Here is a 17825-nt window from a genome sequence, read left to right on the forward strand (position 1 = left end):
GCTCCTTGCTTGCCTCTTAGTTTTATTTATGCTGTTTATAATGCTTAGAAGTTTATATTTTTATACCGGCAAAGCGCTCAGTCTTTTCCTTTGTGATTTCTGTAGTTACACTGCCAAATTTGAATGTCCTTTGACCATGAAAGATGGATTACATATTTATATATATTTCATTTTAGGTTTTGATCACTTAATTTTTCTTCTTGGTCTTCTCTTAAGTAGTCTCTTAGTTTTATTCATTCTTACTACATTAAGTAGAATTTCTAGGCTAGTGTTACTTAATAGTAGAGCTGATGGCATGTTGTGTTTTCCCTCATTTTAATGGCAGTATCTCTGCAGTGGTTTTCAAAGTAGAGTGTGTATGTGTATTCCTTTGGATGTAAGAAGAAAAGAGAAGGAAGAAATTACACTTCACTATTGTCCACTGTAGAGAGACCCTGACACCTTCAGTTGCTTATCTACCTGCTGGTCTGATGTGATGGGGGTGATGTGTTCAGGGCAGGTGGGTGTCCTATACATGGGGGCATTGACCTTGTTTCCACTGACTTCCTCATGCCCTTGTTTCCGGTGACTTGTGACACAAGTACCTGGTTAGGGGAATTTATAAATTATATTAATTAGTTTAATTAGACTAACACCCAAAAGGGGCAAGATGTGTGCCAAAAGCTCCAGTTTTTGGATCATGCTGATCATGCTGGCCCAAGTGGACCTTAAGACAATGGCTGAGATGGCATTTCCTGTGGTCCCCAAAGGAGACCTTCATCAGCACTTTATGAATTAAAACACTGTGAAGCCCATCAGATCGGACAAAAGTTGGCTGAAACCACTGAAAAACATGAAAAAGGCTATTTAAAATGTTGATCTGTATGCACTCTCATGAATAATGAAACCTGACCTAAATCTTTGAAACAAAATGGAAAATGACTGCAGATGGCTTTTGTACCACAGGAAAGTGTGGGGCTTATTTCAGGGCAAAGTTCTTAAAAGAGTTGTCAAACACGGAGCGTCACACAGTCTCTGTCATAAACAGGCAAATGATCCACATTTGCTGATCTTTTCTGAGATGGCAGGATGTTGTCCTCTATACACCCTTAAAGATGACACTTTAACAAAGGTTTGAGGAAATGACTTCTTTTCAAAGGAAACTCATGCTATGGAAAGAGCATTTTGAAAATCATGGTTTTGGAAATGTTTCAACCATGATGTGATTTTGTTGCAAAAAAAAAAAAAGATGTGAATGTGCTATCTATAAACTCAAATCTGCAAAGTTAAAAAATCTGGAAACAGAATTTTGTCAACCACTTAAGAATCTTCCAAATGAAGAGATCAAGTGTTTTTTAGACCCATTTGTTAAAAGTATAAAAATGGGACCGCTTGCAGTTTGCAAGATCATCCATTGACATTAGGGAAGATCAAACTTTACCAGCCAAATATCAGCAAAAATCTTGGTATGCTTGTAGGATGGAATTGCTTGTAGGATGTGAATACTGTGATTGAGTAAATACTGCCAATGACATTTTTCTTCAATTTGGATCTGTGTCTCTTTCTGAGGTGTATTTTTGGTTATAGCAGATGTTAAAATCAAGTATGGAAATACACCCAACCTAAAACCAGATATTTAAATCACTGCCTAACAAAGTGTTATGTTGAGATTTTTCAATAAGCATGAATGGTATTAAATCACATTGCTTTCAATAAAAAAATCTAATTTCTGTGTTTTGAGAGAAAAATCATTTATTTAAGCAGTGTTTTAAATTTATTAGTCTATGGTTAGTTGCACATAGATGTCTCATATTTCAGAATGTTTCCTATTTGTGCTTTTTCTATTTGTTTTAATAAACTTGTCAGAGATTTGTCTAGTTTATTGCTTTTGTTTCAATAACCAGCTCTTTTATCTGTTTTCTAATTCATTTCTTTCATTATTTCTGTTTATTTTGTTGTTGGGGGTTTTCTAAGAAGTTAGCTTTAAGACTTCTTTCTTGTTTATTTTTTCTCTTTGGAATAATGAAAGCAGATACCTCACATTTTATCTGAATGTTACTTTGCTATATACCTCATATGCTTTTTTGTATGAATTATTCCCATTTTTGTTTTTTGAAGATAGACCTGTAGTTTTATTTATTTATTTAAGATTTTATTTATTTATTTGACAGAGAGAGACACAGCGAGAGAGGGAACACAAGCAGGGGGAGTGGGAGAGGGAGAAGCAGGCTTCCCGCAGAGCAGGGAGCCCGATGCAGGGCTCAATCCCAGGACCTCATGACCTGAGCCGAAGGCAGACGCTTTATGACTGAGCCACCCAGGTGCCCCAGACCTGTAATTTTAATTTAAAAACTTTGATCTGGGAAGTATTTAAGAGAATATATTAACAAATTCAATTTTAATAAGTTCTAGGGATTGAATGTAGAATGTGGTGATTGTAGTGAATAATACTGCATTTGGGGGCCTGGGTGGCTCAGTCAATTGAATGTCCAACTCTTGATTTCGGCTCAGGTCATGATCTCTGGGTTGTGAGATTGAACCCTGCTTTGGGCTCCGAGTTCCTTGGGATTCTCTCTCCCTCCCTTTGCCCCTGCCCCCGCTCTCTCTCTCTCTCTCTCTCAAGTAAATAAATCTTTTAAAAAAATATTGCATTGTGGGGCGCCTGGGTGGCTCAGATGGTTAAGCGTCTGCCTTCGGCTCAGGTCACGATCCCAGAGTCCTGGGATCGAGTCCCACATCGGGCTCCCTGCTCCTTGGGAGCCTGCTTCTCCCTCTGCCTCTCTCTCTCTCTCTGTCTCTCATGAATAAATAAATAAAATCTTTAAAAAAAAAAAGAAGAAAAAATATTGCATCGTGTACTTGAGGTTTGCTAAGAGAGTAGATCTTAACTGTTCGCACCACAAAAAAGAAATGGTAATTATGTGACACAGTGGAGGTGTGAGCTAACACTAGGGTGATAATTGTTTTGTGGATATATAAGTGCATCAGATCGACACATTGTACACCTTAAACTTACACAGTGTTATATGTCAAGCTTATCTCAAGAAAGCTGGACAAAATGTCACTTTTAGCTATTAAAATATTGACTTTTATTCTTGTTTCTATTTATATTCAACTGTGCCAGACCTGCTTCTGAGTATCTTTACTGAAGTTTGCTTTGTGGTCTTATATTTGATAAATTTTTGTAAATGTTTATAGAAATCTGGAAAGTGATCTCTGGGGGAATGGATATGCCCACGTGGGCACACACATGCATGCATGCTCACATGTTAAATCAGCCTTCATAGGAAAATGTCTCATTATTCATTTCCTCTTTTTTTTGTCCAGGTAATTTGTCAAAGGCTTAGAGGGTGTACCTAAAGTCTTCACCAATTTTTTTAAATGGATTTTTCTTTATATTTAAGTTATCTTTACTTTCTAATATATGATGCATAGAGGTTTGGGACTATTATTTTGAATTTTACCCTTTTTAAACATAAAATGACTTTATACTTTCAATGCTTTATGTTTTGAATTGTTTTGAAGTTGGAACTTTCTTTTCTTTTACATTTGCCTTAATATCATTTCCCATAATTTTTAAAAAAGATCTTATTTGAGAGAGAGAGAGTGATGGAGAGAGAGTATGAGTGGGCAGAGGGAGAGGGAAAAGCAGGCTCCCCACTGAGCAGGGACCGCCCCCCTCCCCCCATGCAGGACTTGATCCCGGGACTCTGGGATCATGACCTGTGCCGAAGGCAGATGCTTAACTGAGCCACCCAGATGCCCCCATTTCCCATAATTTAATTTGTAAACTTCTCTACTTATTTTACTTTATTTTTTAAAAAGATTTTATTCATTTATTTGAGGAGAGAAAGAGAACAAGAGCAGGGCAGAGGGGGAGGGGGGCAAGGAGCCTGGCACAGGGCTGGATCCCTGCACCCGGGGATCATGACCTGAGCCGAAGGCTGATGCTTAACCGACTGAACCACCCAGGTGTCCCCACTCATTTTACTTTAAATGGCCCTTTAAAGGCAGCAGGTGATGGAGATTGTGTCATTATTGTGGCTGCTTCTTGTTCTGAAGGAAGCTGAGTCTTATTTTGTTCTTTTGGTAGTAGCCTGTATTTTCTACCTGGATGCTCAGAGTACTTTTCCTCATCTTTGAAATTCAAAATGCCACCAGGATACCTAGTTTTGTAAGCGTCGTCACTAAGCTAATGTGGATTGTTTTCATGTGTAAACACAGAATGCTGGATAAAACAGAAAAAAAATGTAAATATGTTTGCCTGCTTGCTTCGACTGTCCCTGCCCCTTCCCCGGCTCTGCCGTGCGTTGTAGGGACTGAGCCCTGCAAACTACTTTTCTAGACTTCCTGGCCAAAGGGAGGCGCCAGCAGGAGATGAGAAGGTGGGGCTAAAGACCGAGGCTCTGGTTTTTCTCCCTGCCTCTAGCTCCATTTGACAGATATCTCCAGCAGTAGCTCTCTCTCTCTCTCTCCAGTAGTTCCTGCCCTGAAGAGGAGAGCCCCTCCTTCCGTGGCCCCAGTTCCTGCTGAGCAGCCTCTACCATGGTTCTTTCCCCTTTGAGAGCTACCACCCCAACTCTGAAGTTCTGGCAATTCCGCCTTCTCTATGTGTCCCTCCAGACTGGGGGTGGGACTCAATTTCTGTTGTTCCGAGTCTCTGCTAACCATGCTCTGTTGGGCTCTTCAGCCTTCTAACCACTTATGTAGCCCATGGTTTTATTTTTTTATTTTATTTTTATTTATTTTTAAATATTTTATTTATTTGTTTGACAGAGAGAGACACAGCGAGAGAGGGAACACAAGCAGGGGGAGTGGGAGAGGGAGAAGCAGGCTTCCCACTGAGCAGGGAGCCCGATGCGGGGCTCGATCCCAGGACCCTGGGATCATGACCTGAGCCGAAGGCAGACGCTTAACGACTGAGCCACCCAGGCGCCCCTAGCCCATGGTTTTTAAATCCTTTTATTGATCTACTTGACTACCTGACTCTGTTTTCCTGACTGTCCTCTGACTGGTAAAATAATTTAATGTGAAAGAAAGAGAAGGAAACTCAGAGCCCAGAGAGAAGCATAGGAGTAGATGTTGCTGCAGAGTAGGAAAACCCAAAAAGGCTCTGGGTGTTGGGAGTTTTGATGTCCATGCTGAGATGAAAAGTATGGTCTTGGACCCACAATAGGCAGCAACAGGGACTGAGATCATGGTTTGGTTGTCCCTCCTTTAGCTGCAGACTAGACTCAGTCTGTCCCCTGCTCGGCAAAGTGCTGGAGGTGTTTAGTTCTGCCCAGACAATTGCTGTAAAGCCTCCAGTGATAAATCAGGACTCCAGACCGGGAGTTCAGGGAAGGGCAGTCCGAATTTATACTACCCATTGGTGCAGGCATTCCAAGCCAAGAATGAAGGTGCAAAGTGGTCCTCAACTCATGGACTGCCTTTGACACCTGTGCTGTGGGTCTGGCTCTCTGAGCCCATGCAGCTCCAAAGGCATGAGCAGCACCTGCTGAAGATACTGCTGGAGTTCCTACCCACAGAAAGTGGTGGACCACACCGGGAAACAGTTTCCTGCTAGAAAAAGTCCGAGAAGTACAAAGAGGAGGATTGGTGCCTTATGAAATTGAGATGATAGGGGCGCCTGGGTGGCTCAGTCGTTAAGCGTCTGCCTTCGGCTCCGGTCGTGATCTCAGGGTCCTGGGATCGAGCCCCACATGGAGCGGGAAGTCTGCTTCTCCCTCCCCGACTCCCCCTGCTTGTGTTCCCTCTCTCGCTGTGTCTCTCTCTGTCAAATAAATAAAATCTTAAAAAAAAAAAAGAAATTGAGGTGATAGAATGACACACTGTACACCTGAAAGAAAATTGTGAAAAAGTGGAAGGATGAAAGGTAAAAGAATAAAAATTATAATCCAAGGTTCATACTCAGTGAAAAATGAGGGGAGGATTTAGAAAGGGACCAAATTAAACTGCCGACAATGGAAAACATAGTCATTTAGATGAAAAAGTCAGCGGACAGGTTAAAACCATGAGTTAAGTGACAACTGAAAAAAGGATTGGGGAATTTAATTTTGAGGAAACTGTTTATAAGATACGTAGAGATAAAACTCTGAAAATTTTAAAAAGAATTTAAGAAATGTGGAAGATACAATAATGTAACAGTTAAGGTTTAGCTCAAGGACCAGTAACCACTCTGGGTATTTTAAAAAGGAAGGGGATTTGATGCTTACAACTTGTTGAAGGGCTGAAGGCCAGGATTTTAGGTGGGTCTCTGGAATGACTCCCAGAATAATTCACAACTGGCCTTCTAGGGGAGTTACTACTACTGAGACTGCCATTGGAGTAGCCTTCCTGTTCCTAAAACTTTCTCTGGCCCCCCCGAAAACTGGAGAGTGGACCCCTGAAGCTGTGATCCAAGGATTTAAGGGCCACCTTCACCACGACTGCTTCTTCACAGCCAGGAGGCTGGGGAGTGGACAGTGGAATATTGCTGCAGGAAAATGGCATGTTTCCATTGCCTTTCCTATAGAAACAACTGGAAGTGGTCAGGAAAAAGGTTTTTCATCCAGTGTCATGCTGGAGGCAGCCCATACCAGCTTGAGAAAGGCATTAGTTAAGTTTTCAGGAATTTTATAAGCCAGTTATCAAACATAGCCATTCTTAAATGAATGATAAATGAAACATAAATTTACCTTCTTAAATGAAGGATCAACTGACAAAAAAAAAAGGTAATAAATAGTAAAAACTCATCACTTCCTAATTATGTGACTGCATTTTCTTGTTATCTATGATTTGTGGTTAACTTAGTGGCATCTGTGGAAATGGTGTATGTGGAAATATGTGGAAATACTGTATAATGGTGTGCAGAGTAATTGACGAACGTGTGGAAGAATCTGGAAAAGCTTTGGCTGGAAGCCGCTACAATAACAGCAACAACAACTGATAACTGGGGGCTTGAAAGTAAGGTCAACCTGAAATATTGGGCAACGATAACACAGAAGAACAAAGCTATCCGAAAATGATAAACAACCCAATAGATAAAAATGAAAAGCAAATCTACAGAAGAGGAACCCAGAATGGCCAGAAGTCATATAAGATGCCTAAATTGGTAATCAAGGAAATCCAGTTAAGAAAAATGAAACAGTTTGATAATACCAAATGTTGGCAAGGCTATGGGGGAAACACGCTCTTAGATGGACAATGGGTCTCTAAATTGCCACAACCATGAAGATAGTTTTAAAATATATCCACAAGTTCTTTGGTACTCCATCTTTCAAAAGGTGGAGCCTAATTCCTCCTTCCATGAGTGTGGGCTCTACTTAGCCACTTGCTTCCAATGAATTGAGTATGGTGAAAGTGATGGCGTGTGATTTCCAAGACCAAGTCATCAAATCTCCCTCCTGTCTCTTGGATCACTTGTCTGGGGGAAGCCAGCTCCCCCTTGTCATAAGAACACTTGAGCAGCTCTATGGCAGGGACCACAGGGAAGTGAGACTTCATGAATAGCTGTATGAATAAGCCATCTTGGAAGTGGATCCTCCAGACTCAGTCACGCCTTCTGATGGTGGTAGCCCTGGTCAATGTCTTGACTGCAAACTCATGAGATCTCCCGAGCCGGAACCATCCAGCCAAGCAACTTTTGATTCCTGACCCACAGGAATCGTGGGTGAGATAGTAAATATTTGTTGTTCTAAGCCACTGATTTCAGGGGTAATTTGTTTTGTAGCAATAGAAAACTAACTCAGCCATTTTGGAGAGCAGTTTGGCAAAACTGTGTAATATTTTATTTAGGTATATAGGCTGGAGAAATGCCTGCAGATATCATTGTAGCATACTTTTAAAAAAAGATTTATTTAGGGGCACCTGGGTGGCTCAGTTGGTTAAGTGTCTGCCTTCAGCTCAGGTCATGATCCCGGGGTCCTGGGACCAGCTCAGGTCCTGCGTCGGACTCCCTGCTCAGCCTGCTTCTCCTTCTCCTTCTGTTGCTCCTTCTGCTTGTGCGCTCTCTCTTTTTTTAAAAGATTTTATTTATTTAGAGAGCGGGGAGGGGCAGAGAGAGAGAGAGAGAGAATCTCAAGCAGACTCCAAGATGAGCTCTGATCTCATGGATCGAGCCTCTTTGGGGCTCGATCTCAGGACCCTGAGATCAGGACCTGAACTGAAACTAAATGTCTCACCCTTAACCAACTGCACCACCCTGGTGCCCTACATGCTTTTTTTTTTTTTTTTTTTCAGCTTTATTTATTTAGGTAATCTTTAAATGCAATGTGGGGCTTGAACTTATGACCCCCAAGATCAAGAGTTGCAGCTCCTCGGACTGAGCCAACCAGGCACATCCATTACAGCATACTTTTATGTCAGTTGGATAATGAATAAATAAATTGCAATATATTTATACCGTGGACAACTATGGAGCAGTTAAAAATAAATTAGGTGTATGTGTATGGATTTGGATAAATCCCTAAAATTTAATATAGAGTGAAATGTGCAAGTTGTAAAAGCATATGTGTGGTGTGATATTATTTATGTAAATTTAAAGATATATACAGCAATACTATAATGTATTCTATACAGTTACTCCCAAATGTAGGAACATTTAAAACATGGATGGGAAGGATGCATTTCACAGTGGAGGGAAGGCGGTGGAGGAATAGAATAGGTGGGCAGGGCATCAATGTCATATATTATTTCTGTTAAAAAAAAATCTATACCAAATAAGGTAAAATGCTCAATCTGAGTGGCAGGTCCATGCATGCATTATATTATTTGCGGAATTTTCTGTTTGTTTGAAATACTCCTATTGCCATTGATGTAGATTTCCATTCTATTATTTTTGGGGTTTCTTCTTTGTTTTGCAAGGTCTGCCCCTTTTCCAGATCGGCTTGCCTCTCAGCAGATTGTCTTGTCTTTTTGACGTGATTTCTCCTCACCTTACTGTGCTACCTCCTAATGAATTTGCATTCTTATTTCATACACACCCTACTTTCTTGTTTGTAAGGACATAACCAGAAAGTGTAAAATTGTCATCTGTCTTGTACCCTATCATTGTTGACAGTATGTTCTTTGCTCTACATCTTCTTGCAAGGGCTTCCTCCTGTAATGATGCAGAACTTTATGCAGACCCCCACGTTGGTGTTTTCTGCTTACTCATTCCTGTCTGGTTTGCGCTCTGTCCAAACTCTGTTTGCCAATTGGCATGCCCCTGCAGGATCTTCACAAGGGAACACAATTGTTTTATAAGTGCTTAGGCAAATGCCCGGTGGGTGTCTGGCTGACATTCGTGGGGTGCATCTTTGCTGGGGGAAGATGGGCTCTTGTTGTCTCCCCATAACTTAGCTCTTGGACAGGAGACATTTCTGGGGTGTTTGAGATACTCTGCAGTTCTTCCTTCATCAAAAGTAAGGCATGAAAAACCATAATCCACGTAGGTCTTTGCTTCTAGGGTCCTCACTGAAACCTGTGCCTGTAACCCACACCCTTCCATATCTAGCCTCATTGCATTTTGGGAGGTGTAATCCTTGAGTAGCTGGAGGAATATTTTATCCCTCTGTAAATTACTTCTGAGTGACATAATATAGGGGGCAAGGGTATAGTTCTGAACAGGGTGGCCATGTTCCTAACTCTAGAGCCTAGAATGGTTTCACTGGGATGATGGACTGTAGTTTTTGAGAATATAGATCACAAATGATAAAAGATTGTTTTCAAAATAACTTAGTACATCATTCAGTTCCATGTTGTGAAACGAGTGATTTCTGAACCTGTGGACAGTGGGGATGTGACCCTGAGGTAATGTATGATTACCATAACATAATAAAAAAATAGTAATAAAAAAGAAAATTAAAAAAAAAAAAGCACTTCCCACATAGTCTGAAGGGTGATAGCCTGAGGTCATGGTTGACCATTCCCGAGTCCCTGGAATAGAGGAGAATGGGGGTAGATAAAAATCTTTTCTTATCCATTTCCCATCTGACTTTGTCATTTAGTCTCTCAAAGTGTGGGCATGCCACTGATTGTCATTCTTTTTTTTTTTCTTTTTCAAACCAGCGGTATTGTATTTTTAATTTTTAAATTTTTTATTGTTATGTTAATCACCATACATTACATCACTGATTGTCATTCAGATCCTAACTGTGCTGACTTAGTGGAAGCTTATTCCACACCCTCGCATTGGTGCTATGGGGAGTATCACTATTTTCGTGTGCCTTCACGGGTGTTTTTAGGGGAATTTGGCAAAGGCCCTATTGGGGTTGGCTGGGCTCTCTAACTTTTAGAATGCAAGGTCAACATTGCCCCTCGTATGTCTGGTAATTAGAGGATAGGAACCTCTGTGAAGTCTGCAATAGATTCTAGGCACACTCCGGGTACCTGCAGGGAGCACAAACTTCTACTGAGGTCTTGTACCCCCTTTCTAAAGTCCATCAAAGACTTTTTAAAAACCTTAAGTTATTTGAAAAAGTTTCAGACAGAGGTTAAAATGCATTTCTCTAGATTCCCCCCCGCCCCCCCGCCGCCGTGGTCCATTACCAGAAACGTATGCGGCCTAAATAAAGGACTTTAGAGTAGTGCTTCTCAAACTGTTTGTGGGGAACGATTAGTTCAAACATGAAGTCAACTGGTCACATGCTTACATGTTGGGACAAGGCTATACATTGCTATAAAAATTTCTATGCTTTCTTTCAAATCCAGTCTTTATCTCATTGCAGACCAGCAATGAGCAGTGTTTAGCTGGCCGTGGTCCACGGACCACACTTTGAGGAGCACTGCTTTAGAGGCCCGGCAGAATTACATTTTGGTACAGTGTTTGTCCAGAAAAATAGTATCAGCCTACAGCAGTGTGCCTGAATCTTTGCTCTTGTAGACCAAAATAAAAAAAAAAAAAAAAAAGGAAGGTGTATTAGTCTGGGTTCTCCAGAGAAACATAGATTTATTATAAGGAATTGGCTCACACAGTTAGGGAGGCTGAGAGGTCCCATGATCTGCAGCTGGCAAGCTGGAGACCCAGGAGAGCCAATGGCCTCAGCTCCAGGCTGAGTGCAGGTCCCAAGGCGGGAGAAGATGGTGTCTCAGCTTCGCAGTTAGGCAGAGAGAAGGATTTTTCCCTCTGCTTCTTTGTTCTCTTCAGACCTCCCGCAGATTGGATGAGGCCCATCCACTTTTGGGGAGGGCACTGTGCTTTCCTGAGGCTACTGAATCAAATGTGAATCTCACATTTGTTCAGAAACACTCTCACGGACACACCCAGAATAATGTTTAAGCAAATACGTGGGCACCCTGTGGCCCAGTCGAGCTGACATGGAAAATTAACCATCTCGGAAGGGCATCAAGTAAATGTGAGTGGGGGGTCTTCCGTTTATTACTCTGCCAGGAAACATGCCAGTTCCTTGACCCTAAAAACACAGGAGCCACCCCTTTCATTATTTATTTGTTTGATCATTTGTGTATTAACTTAAATGTTATTTCTAGTGTAGTTAACATATAGTGTCCTTTGGTTTCAGGTGTACAATATAGTGATTCAACAACCCTACGCATTACTCAGTACTCATTGAGATAAGTGCGCTCTTGGGGCGTCTGGGGGGCTCAGTCGGTTAAGGGTCTGACTCCTGGTTTCAGCTCAAGTCATGATCTCAGGATTGAGCCCCGTGTCGGGCTCAGTGTGGAGCCTGCCCAAGATTCTTCTCCCTCTGCCCCTTCTACTCCCACCCCCCACCTGCCTCATTCTTTCTCTCTCTCCCAAAAAAGAAATTAAATTAAAAAAAGATAAGTGTACTCTTTTTTTTTTTAAAGATTTTATTTATTTGTTTGACAGAGAGAGACACAGCGAGAGAGGGAACACAAGCAGGGGGAGTGGGAGAGGGAGAAGCAGGCTTCCCGCTGAGCAGGGAGCCCGATGCGGGGCTCGATCCCAGGACCCTGGGATCACGACCTGAGCCGAAGGCAGACGCTTAACCGACTGAGCCACCCAGGCGCCCCTAAATAAATAAGATCTTAAAAATAAAAAGTAACCCAGTGTGTTTTATCTTCAACCCAACGAATCCATGGCCTCTTTGCCCTGCATCCTGCTTCATATAATCTTTAGCAAATATTACTGATGGTATTATTGAGAGTATGTCTGGCATTAAATCTAGTGCTTTCTATAAGTTATCTCATTTCATATTTACAAAAATACTGTTCAATGTGTATCAGAATTTTTGAAGAGGAGAAAAGTGTTGCTGACAGAGGTTAAGTAACTTACCCACTTTGGCTAATAAGGGTAAGAGCTAGAATTTCAGTCTAACACCGGTTTTGACCAGAAAGTTCCGATTCTTTACCATGAAACTGCACTGCCTTACAGAAAATACAAAAAAAAAAAAAAAGTTCACATGATAAACAATCGTAAATAATATCTCTCAATGAGTAAAATTGCCTTTGGGGAAAAAAATGTATTTTGTTCATTTTCCTCCCTAGAAGGACCCATCTTTGAGTTTCAGTTCGGGATCATGTTTATCTTTGCCGATGAACTTGTGTGTGTTTCCTTTCCGTAGCCGAAGAGAGAATCTTAAAGCTTGGGTTTCCCCAGGTGGCTTGGAGTGAAATTCAGCCCTTAATTGCGGTGGCTGTTTTTAGCTTACTTGGGATGATGTTCTTCCCTTTCTTGAACATGACTTCGTTTATCCATGAGTATGGTTCGCTTGCCTGTTTCCTTTCCCACTAGACATGGAGTGTTTTGGGTGCAGACTGAATGCACTGAATGCGTCCCTAATTTTGTAAGCTGCCTTTTCCAGAAGCAAATTATGTTGGTATGTCAAGGGGTTTCAGTTGTGGCCAGTTTTCTCTGCAAAGTACTCGACATTTATCCTGTGGCTGAACTAGGTTGTGGTTTGGATATGTTCGATCCAGTGTAACCTTGTTACTGTGGCTGTACAAATTTGTGTGGCACCTCCAGAGCATCAGACAACCAGGTGAAAGTTTGATAATTGGAAGATGTTGATAAAATTCGAGGAGAAACTAGAATGATGAGCCACGACCAGGGAAAGGGACGCTTTCTGCACGTGTGCTGACCTCAGGGGGCCTTCTCCCCAGGTGGTGAAATTAGTGTCTTCCCATGTTTATTAGGACTGAAACATTGTTTAAAAGAACAGCTGATGAGGCAGACCGGTCCAATGGCCGATGCTGGGAGGGAAGCTGAAGCCACACAGGAAGCATTTGCCAGTGTTGTGAAATAAACACAGCCCAGGGCCCCCCAAATCAGGATCAGCCCCAGGAAAAGGGAGGGTGGTCCTAATTCATACATCTGATTCTCACTTTTAAACAATGTTTGGCCTGAAAATGAAGTTGGTGAAAAGAGGAGATGGTAATTGAAGTGTTTGTCCAGAAAAAGATTCTTGTATTTTATGTGTAAAGATAGATGCAGCCGGGGGAGGGTAAGTCTGACTTATAATCAGCTGAAGATATTCCCCATATAATTGGCCAGTGCAGTCGTACTTCGTAACTAGCATCCTGCCGTCTGTGATGGGCCTATGGATGTCCGTTTTGTTCGCTGGGGAGGGGTAAGGGTGGTTTGGAGCCTGTTGCTGGCTCTTGCCTCAGCCATGTGTCTGTTTTACTTTTTGGGGCCCAGAACATTCATGAGAGATGTCCCAGTTGTTATGATGAGTGAAAAGTACCTTTGATAGAAATAGAGAAATCAGGAAGTGTGGCCTATTTTTTAGGAAGATAATTAATTCATTTTTAGACATCTTGAGTTTGAAATGAGAGTTTGACATCCGGTGGAAATGTCTGGTGCTTAGCTGAGGCTGCTTCATCGAAATAGCACTCAGGAGGCTTGTGTTCTAGACCTGATTTCTCTACTAACCAGCTTTGTGTTCTGGATCAAGCCCTGTAAATTTTAGGAGTCTCGTTCGTTGGTTTGTAAGTCAGCAGCTCTCAGCCCCAAGTAGGGACATGCTGGTGTGCACTCTAGGTTAGAGGGAGAGAGGGCAGGCAGGGTCCTGCAGGGCTTGTCACTCAGTGGTGTCCCAGGGAAAAGAAGGCAGGAGCCCCCCCACCCCCGCCATGCCCACCCCCGATGCCTGTCGGTTCCAACATCCCGCGATTAGGACAGTTGCTATCATGAGTGTGGCTTGAGGGACAGCAAGGTTTGGGTGTCCTGAATGGTCATCCTTGGAGACTGGCTGTCTTCCTGTAATTTACACCTTGTAACTCAGCCCTTCAGTGCCTGGAGGGGCCATTGGGGCTACCCCCACTTACCGAACAGATGCAAACTTTCTAAGAAACAGCACTCTACAAGTGACTTATGTGGAGAATGAGGGGTGTGTGGGGAGAGAGCTCAGGGGTTGTTTCTCTCCCACAGAACCCTAGCAGGGAGGCCTCTGGCTTGAATGCCCCCAGTGGCGGGGAGATTACCCCTTCTGGTGCCGCCCGGTTCACCGTCCTGGAGCTCTGTTAAGAGGTTTTCTCTACCCACAGCCTGTAATTGACTCCCCATACTTCCTACCTATTCCCTAATTCCACTCAAAGGTTGATCAGTCCTCTTAGCCCCCTTTCCAGATAGGGAAGGAAGCAGAACATGCTTCCTGACATGCTCAGCAGCTCACTCACTGTCACAGAGAGTCATGTTCTCTCTGCTGTGGAGGAGCCCACCGTTTTAACTGCCTCGTCTTTGGCTCTGCTGCGCTTGCTCTTTCCATCTCCTTACCGACTCTTTCCTCCCTTTTCCCTTAGCCTGCATCACACTGTGGGCCGGTGTCTGGACGGAGGAGCTTTGCCTGGAGGGTTTGTTGATCTGGTCTCAGGGATGCTTTGATTCCCTGTGAGATTGCTGGGAGTTGCTTTGTTCTGGGACAGGTGAGGTGCCGCTCACCTTTACAGCAGGGCGGGTGGTGTGAGTGGTATCTCAGAGGCATGTGCTCATGAGCCGGCCCAGCTAGCTGGTGTCTGCATCCCAGTCAGGCATGGGGCCTGCTTCTCCGAGGTGCGGAAGGCTGTACGAGTATTAACTTAGGGCCTGCCCTTTCCTACCTGATTCAAGTGCTGTGTGAGTGGGTCATCTGCTTTACCCGGGAAAAGTGGAACGCTTGGATCTCCGCTTGGTCACAGCTAAGATGCCCAGTAGTCCCCGGGGAGCCCAACATTTCTGGGCTGTGCATTCCTGATGAGTACTGAGAAAAGAGTTTGTCGGGCCTGGGAAAGGAGCAGAAAGGATGCCTTTTTGCATGGAGCGACTTGCTGATGACCTGGGTGGATACGGGGTCCTGGGATCGAGCCCCACATCGGGCTCCCTGCTCAGTGGGAGGGAGGGAGATTTCAAGATTCACGACTGCAAGATTCACGACTGAGTGGGTAAAATGAAGTCGGGTGTAAAACGAAGAAAGCGATAGAACTTGAGAGCATTTGGGGCCTGTTCAGACCATGAGGACCCTGGCATTTTCTGACTTTCCCTCTAGAAATGTGATTGTTACATTAAAAGTGACACTGGCCATCTGGGAACCAAGGTGGCCCTCTCCGGAAGGACAGAAGGAATGAATGATGATGTCTTTTTTCTCCCCACTCCCGCTTGTCTTGCGAACAGGGAAAAGATGCCTTTCCACCACGTGACCGCTGGCTTGTTGTACAAGGGGAATTACCTGAACCGATCCCTGTCTGCCGGCAGTGACAGTGAGCAGCTTGCTAACATCTCCGTGGAGGAGCTAGACGGTAAGGGGCCCGCCCCGTCTGGGAGGTTAGCCACCCCACGGAGGCGTTTGAGGCTGTTGTGCCTCTGAGGTGAACGCACCAGGCTCTGGCCACCCGCCCGTTGTGGCCAAGTCTAACCATGGTGTGACGGGAAAGAGCTCAGGGACAGGTTCCGCGTGAATGACGTCTTCGTGCGGGAACGAGCCAGTAGCCTGCTGGTGAAATCTCTGGTGAATGCTTTGGTTTCTTTGTAGACTGACCTTGGGGCTGGCCTTCGACTACCAAAATGTGTTTTCTAGTTTATGGAATCTTTATCACCCGTGGCGTTGTCATGTTTCCACATTGTCATTTCTGTGGGGCCCAGCTGTAGGGGAGGCGAGGGCTGGAAAGCCCCGCTCTTGACCTGGGGCCGTGGTGCTTTGAATCCTGCCCAGATCAGAATCATCTGGAAGCCGCGTCTAGGTGGGAATGGACAGCAATTATTTTAATTGCCTCTGTTCCTTTGTAACACAGTGTAGCCGTGGGTGTTCAGGGCAGGGTTAGGGATGAGAACAAACCTGGGCACACCATGGCTGTATTCATCCTGGGACAGTGCCCTGTTGTATCCTCATTGGTCAGCTAAGCGCCTGATTAAATAACCACATTAAAACGAGGAAGAAGGAATTTATTTCTTCTAGAACAGAGAATTAGGTTGATCCAGCCAGATGTTTGCCTAGGTGCCCCATCTGCTGAGGCCGAGCCAGAATCCGTTTTCCCTAGTATTCTGGAATGTTATGCTCCTTGTAACAGAATTTAATTTAATTTAATTTAATTAATTTATTTTTTAAAAAGATTTTATTTATATATTTGACAGAGAGAGAAACAGCAAGAGAGGGAACACAAGCGGGGTGGGGGGAGAGGGAGAGGGAGAGGGAGAGGGAGAAGCAGGCTTCCCATGAAGCAGGGAGCCTGATGGAGGGCTCGATCCCAGGACCCCGGGACCATGAACTGAGCCGAAGGCAGACGCCTAACAACTGAGCCACCCAGGCGCCCCCTCCTTGTAACACCGTTCTAACACATGAAGTCGAAATTTGCTTTCAACAATAGAGAAGTCAGAATTACCCCAGACGGCCCACATATTCGCTTTTAAGTGGAACGGTCTGACCAGCATGCTGTGTCTGTGCACAGATGGGAGCCTCACGGCCGTTACTCACAAGAAGAAGGTGGGGAAATTCAGCTCTGGGCCAACGAAGCCACACTTGCTTCCGAGTTGGCAGGAGTTGAGGGAAGTGGAGGATGGGGTCGTCTGATAGCTTTTCCTGCTCTTGTCCGGTTTGATTGCTTGCTTATCTGAAAGACTGGCTTGTTTACACGAGCCAACGGTAGAGCCACAGAGGGTGCTGGGCGAGGTCTGCAGGGGAGGCCGGGGGTGTTATAGGAAGCAGGAGTGGTGTGGCGGAGCCTGGCTCCTCAGGGCCAGCAGGTCCTCAGTGCAGTCTGGACAGAGGCTGGTGGCAGGAGAGGAGAGCTGGACCGTCGGATCTCCTGGCCTTCTGTTGGCCAGAGGACATTCAGACGCAGGATGCAGAAGGAGGCCGTAGAGCCCTGACTGCCTCCAAAGTGAGGTGACCAGAAGGAAGGCCAAAGCTCTGCTGGCGTGTTTGGCGGGGCCCCAGGCTCCCAGCACCCTGGGGAGTCCACTCCCCGGAGAGATCAGGGAAGTGGTGCATTGATTTGGGGGTGGGTTTGCACTTGTGTTTTCGTTGAGTAGGTCGGTCCCTGGGCTCCGTCATCGGCAGGAGGGACTGAAGGCCTCGCTGAGCAGAGGCCATGAGGACGGGGCAGGAAGTCCCTAGTTTAGGATAACTCTCAAAGAGGCTGACATTACTAACCAACGGAAGTTTGGGGATCACCTGTGGCTTTCACAGACCCTGGCTCTCCCTTTCCCTCCCTCCTCCTCAACTTCGCCACGAATAATCAAGAGATGATCTCTCCTCAGGTCGTCGGCTTTTTTCTCTGTGAAATCTGGGCCACTGCCAGGGCACGCAGCTTTTCAAGAGGACTGCGGGCTGGATTTTGTCCCCCCCAGGGTGCCCGGCAGAACCACCTTCTGTGTACTTGGGCAAGCGCCGAGCTCAGGAGCATGTTTCGCTCAGGCAGCTGAGCCAGGCTGAAAGGTGTCTTCTCAGCAGGCGAGAAGAGCAGGGAGAGATTCCAACAGCCTTCAAGCC

General features: G+C 44.5%; 1 protein-coding gene across 1 annotated transcript in view; it reads left to right on the top strand.

Annotated features, from left to right (window-relative positions):
• Window positions 1-17825, top strand: part of CALN1 (calneuron 1) — a 488598-nt gene that overhangs the window by 91378 nt on the left and 379395 nt on the right. Inside the window, exon 2 of the mRNA XM_028109767.1 lies at window positions 15512-15636. Coding sequence (XP_027965568.1) covers window positions 15512-15636 — 125 coding nt within the window. The remainder of the gene's footprint in view (window positions 1-15511; window positions 15637-17825) is intronic.

The sequence above is a fragment of the Eumetopias jubatus genome, unplaced genomic scaffold, assembly GCF_037043125.1.
Source record: "Eumetopias jubatus isolate StellerSeaLion01/CBP00866 unplaced genomic scaffold, mEumJub1_p1.0 scaffold_12, whole genome shotgun sequence".
Lineage (NCBI taxonomy): Eukaryota > Metazoa > Chordata > Mammalia > Carnivora > Otariidae > Eumetopias > Eumetopias jubatus.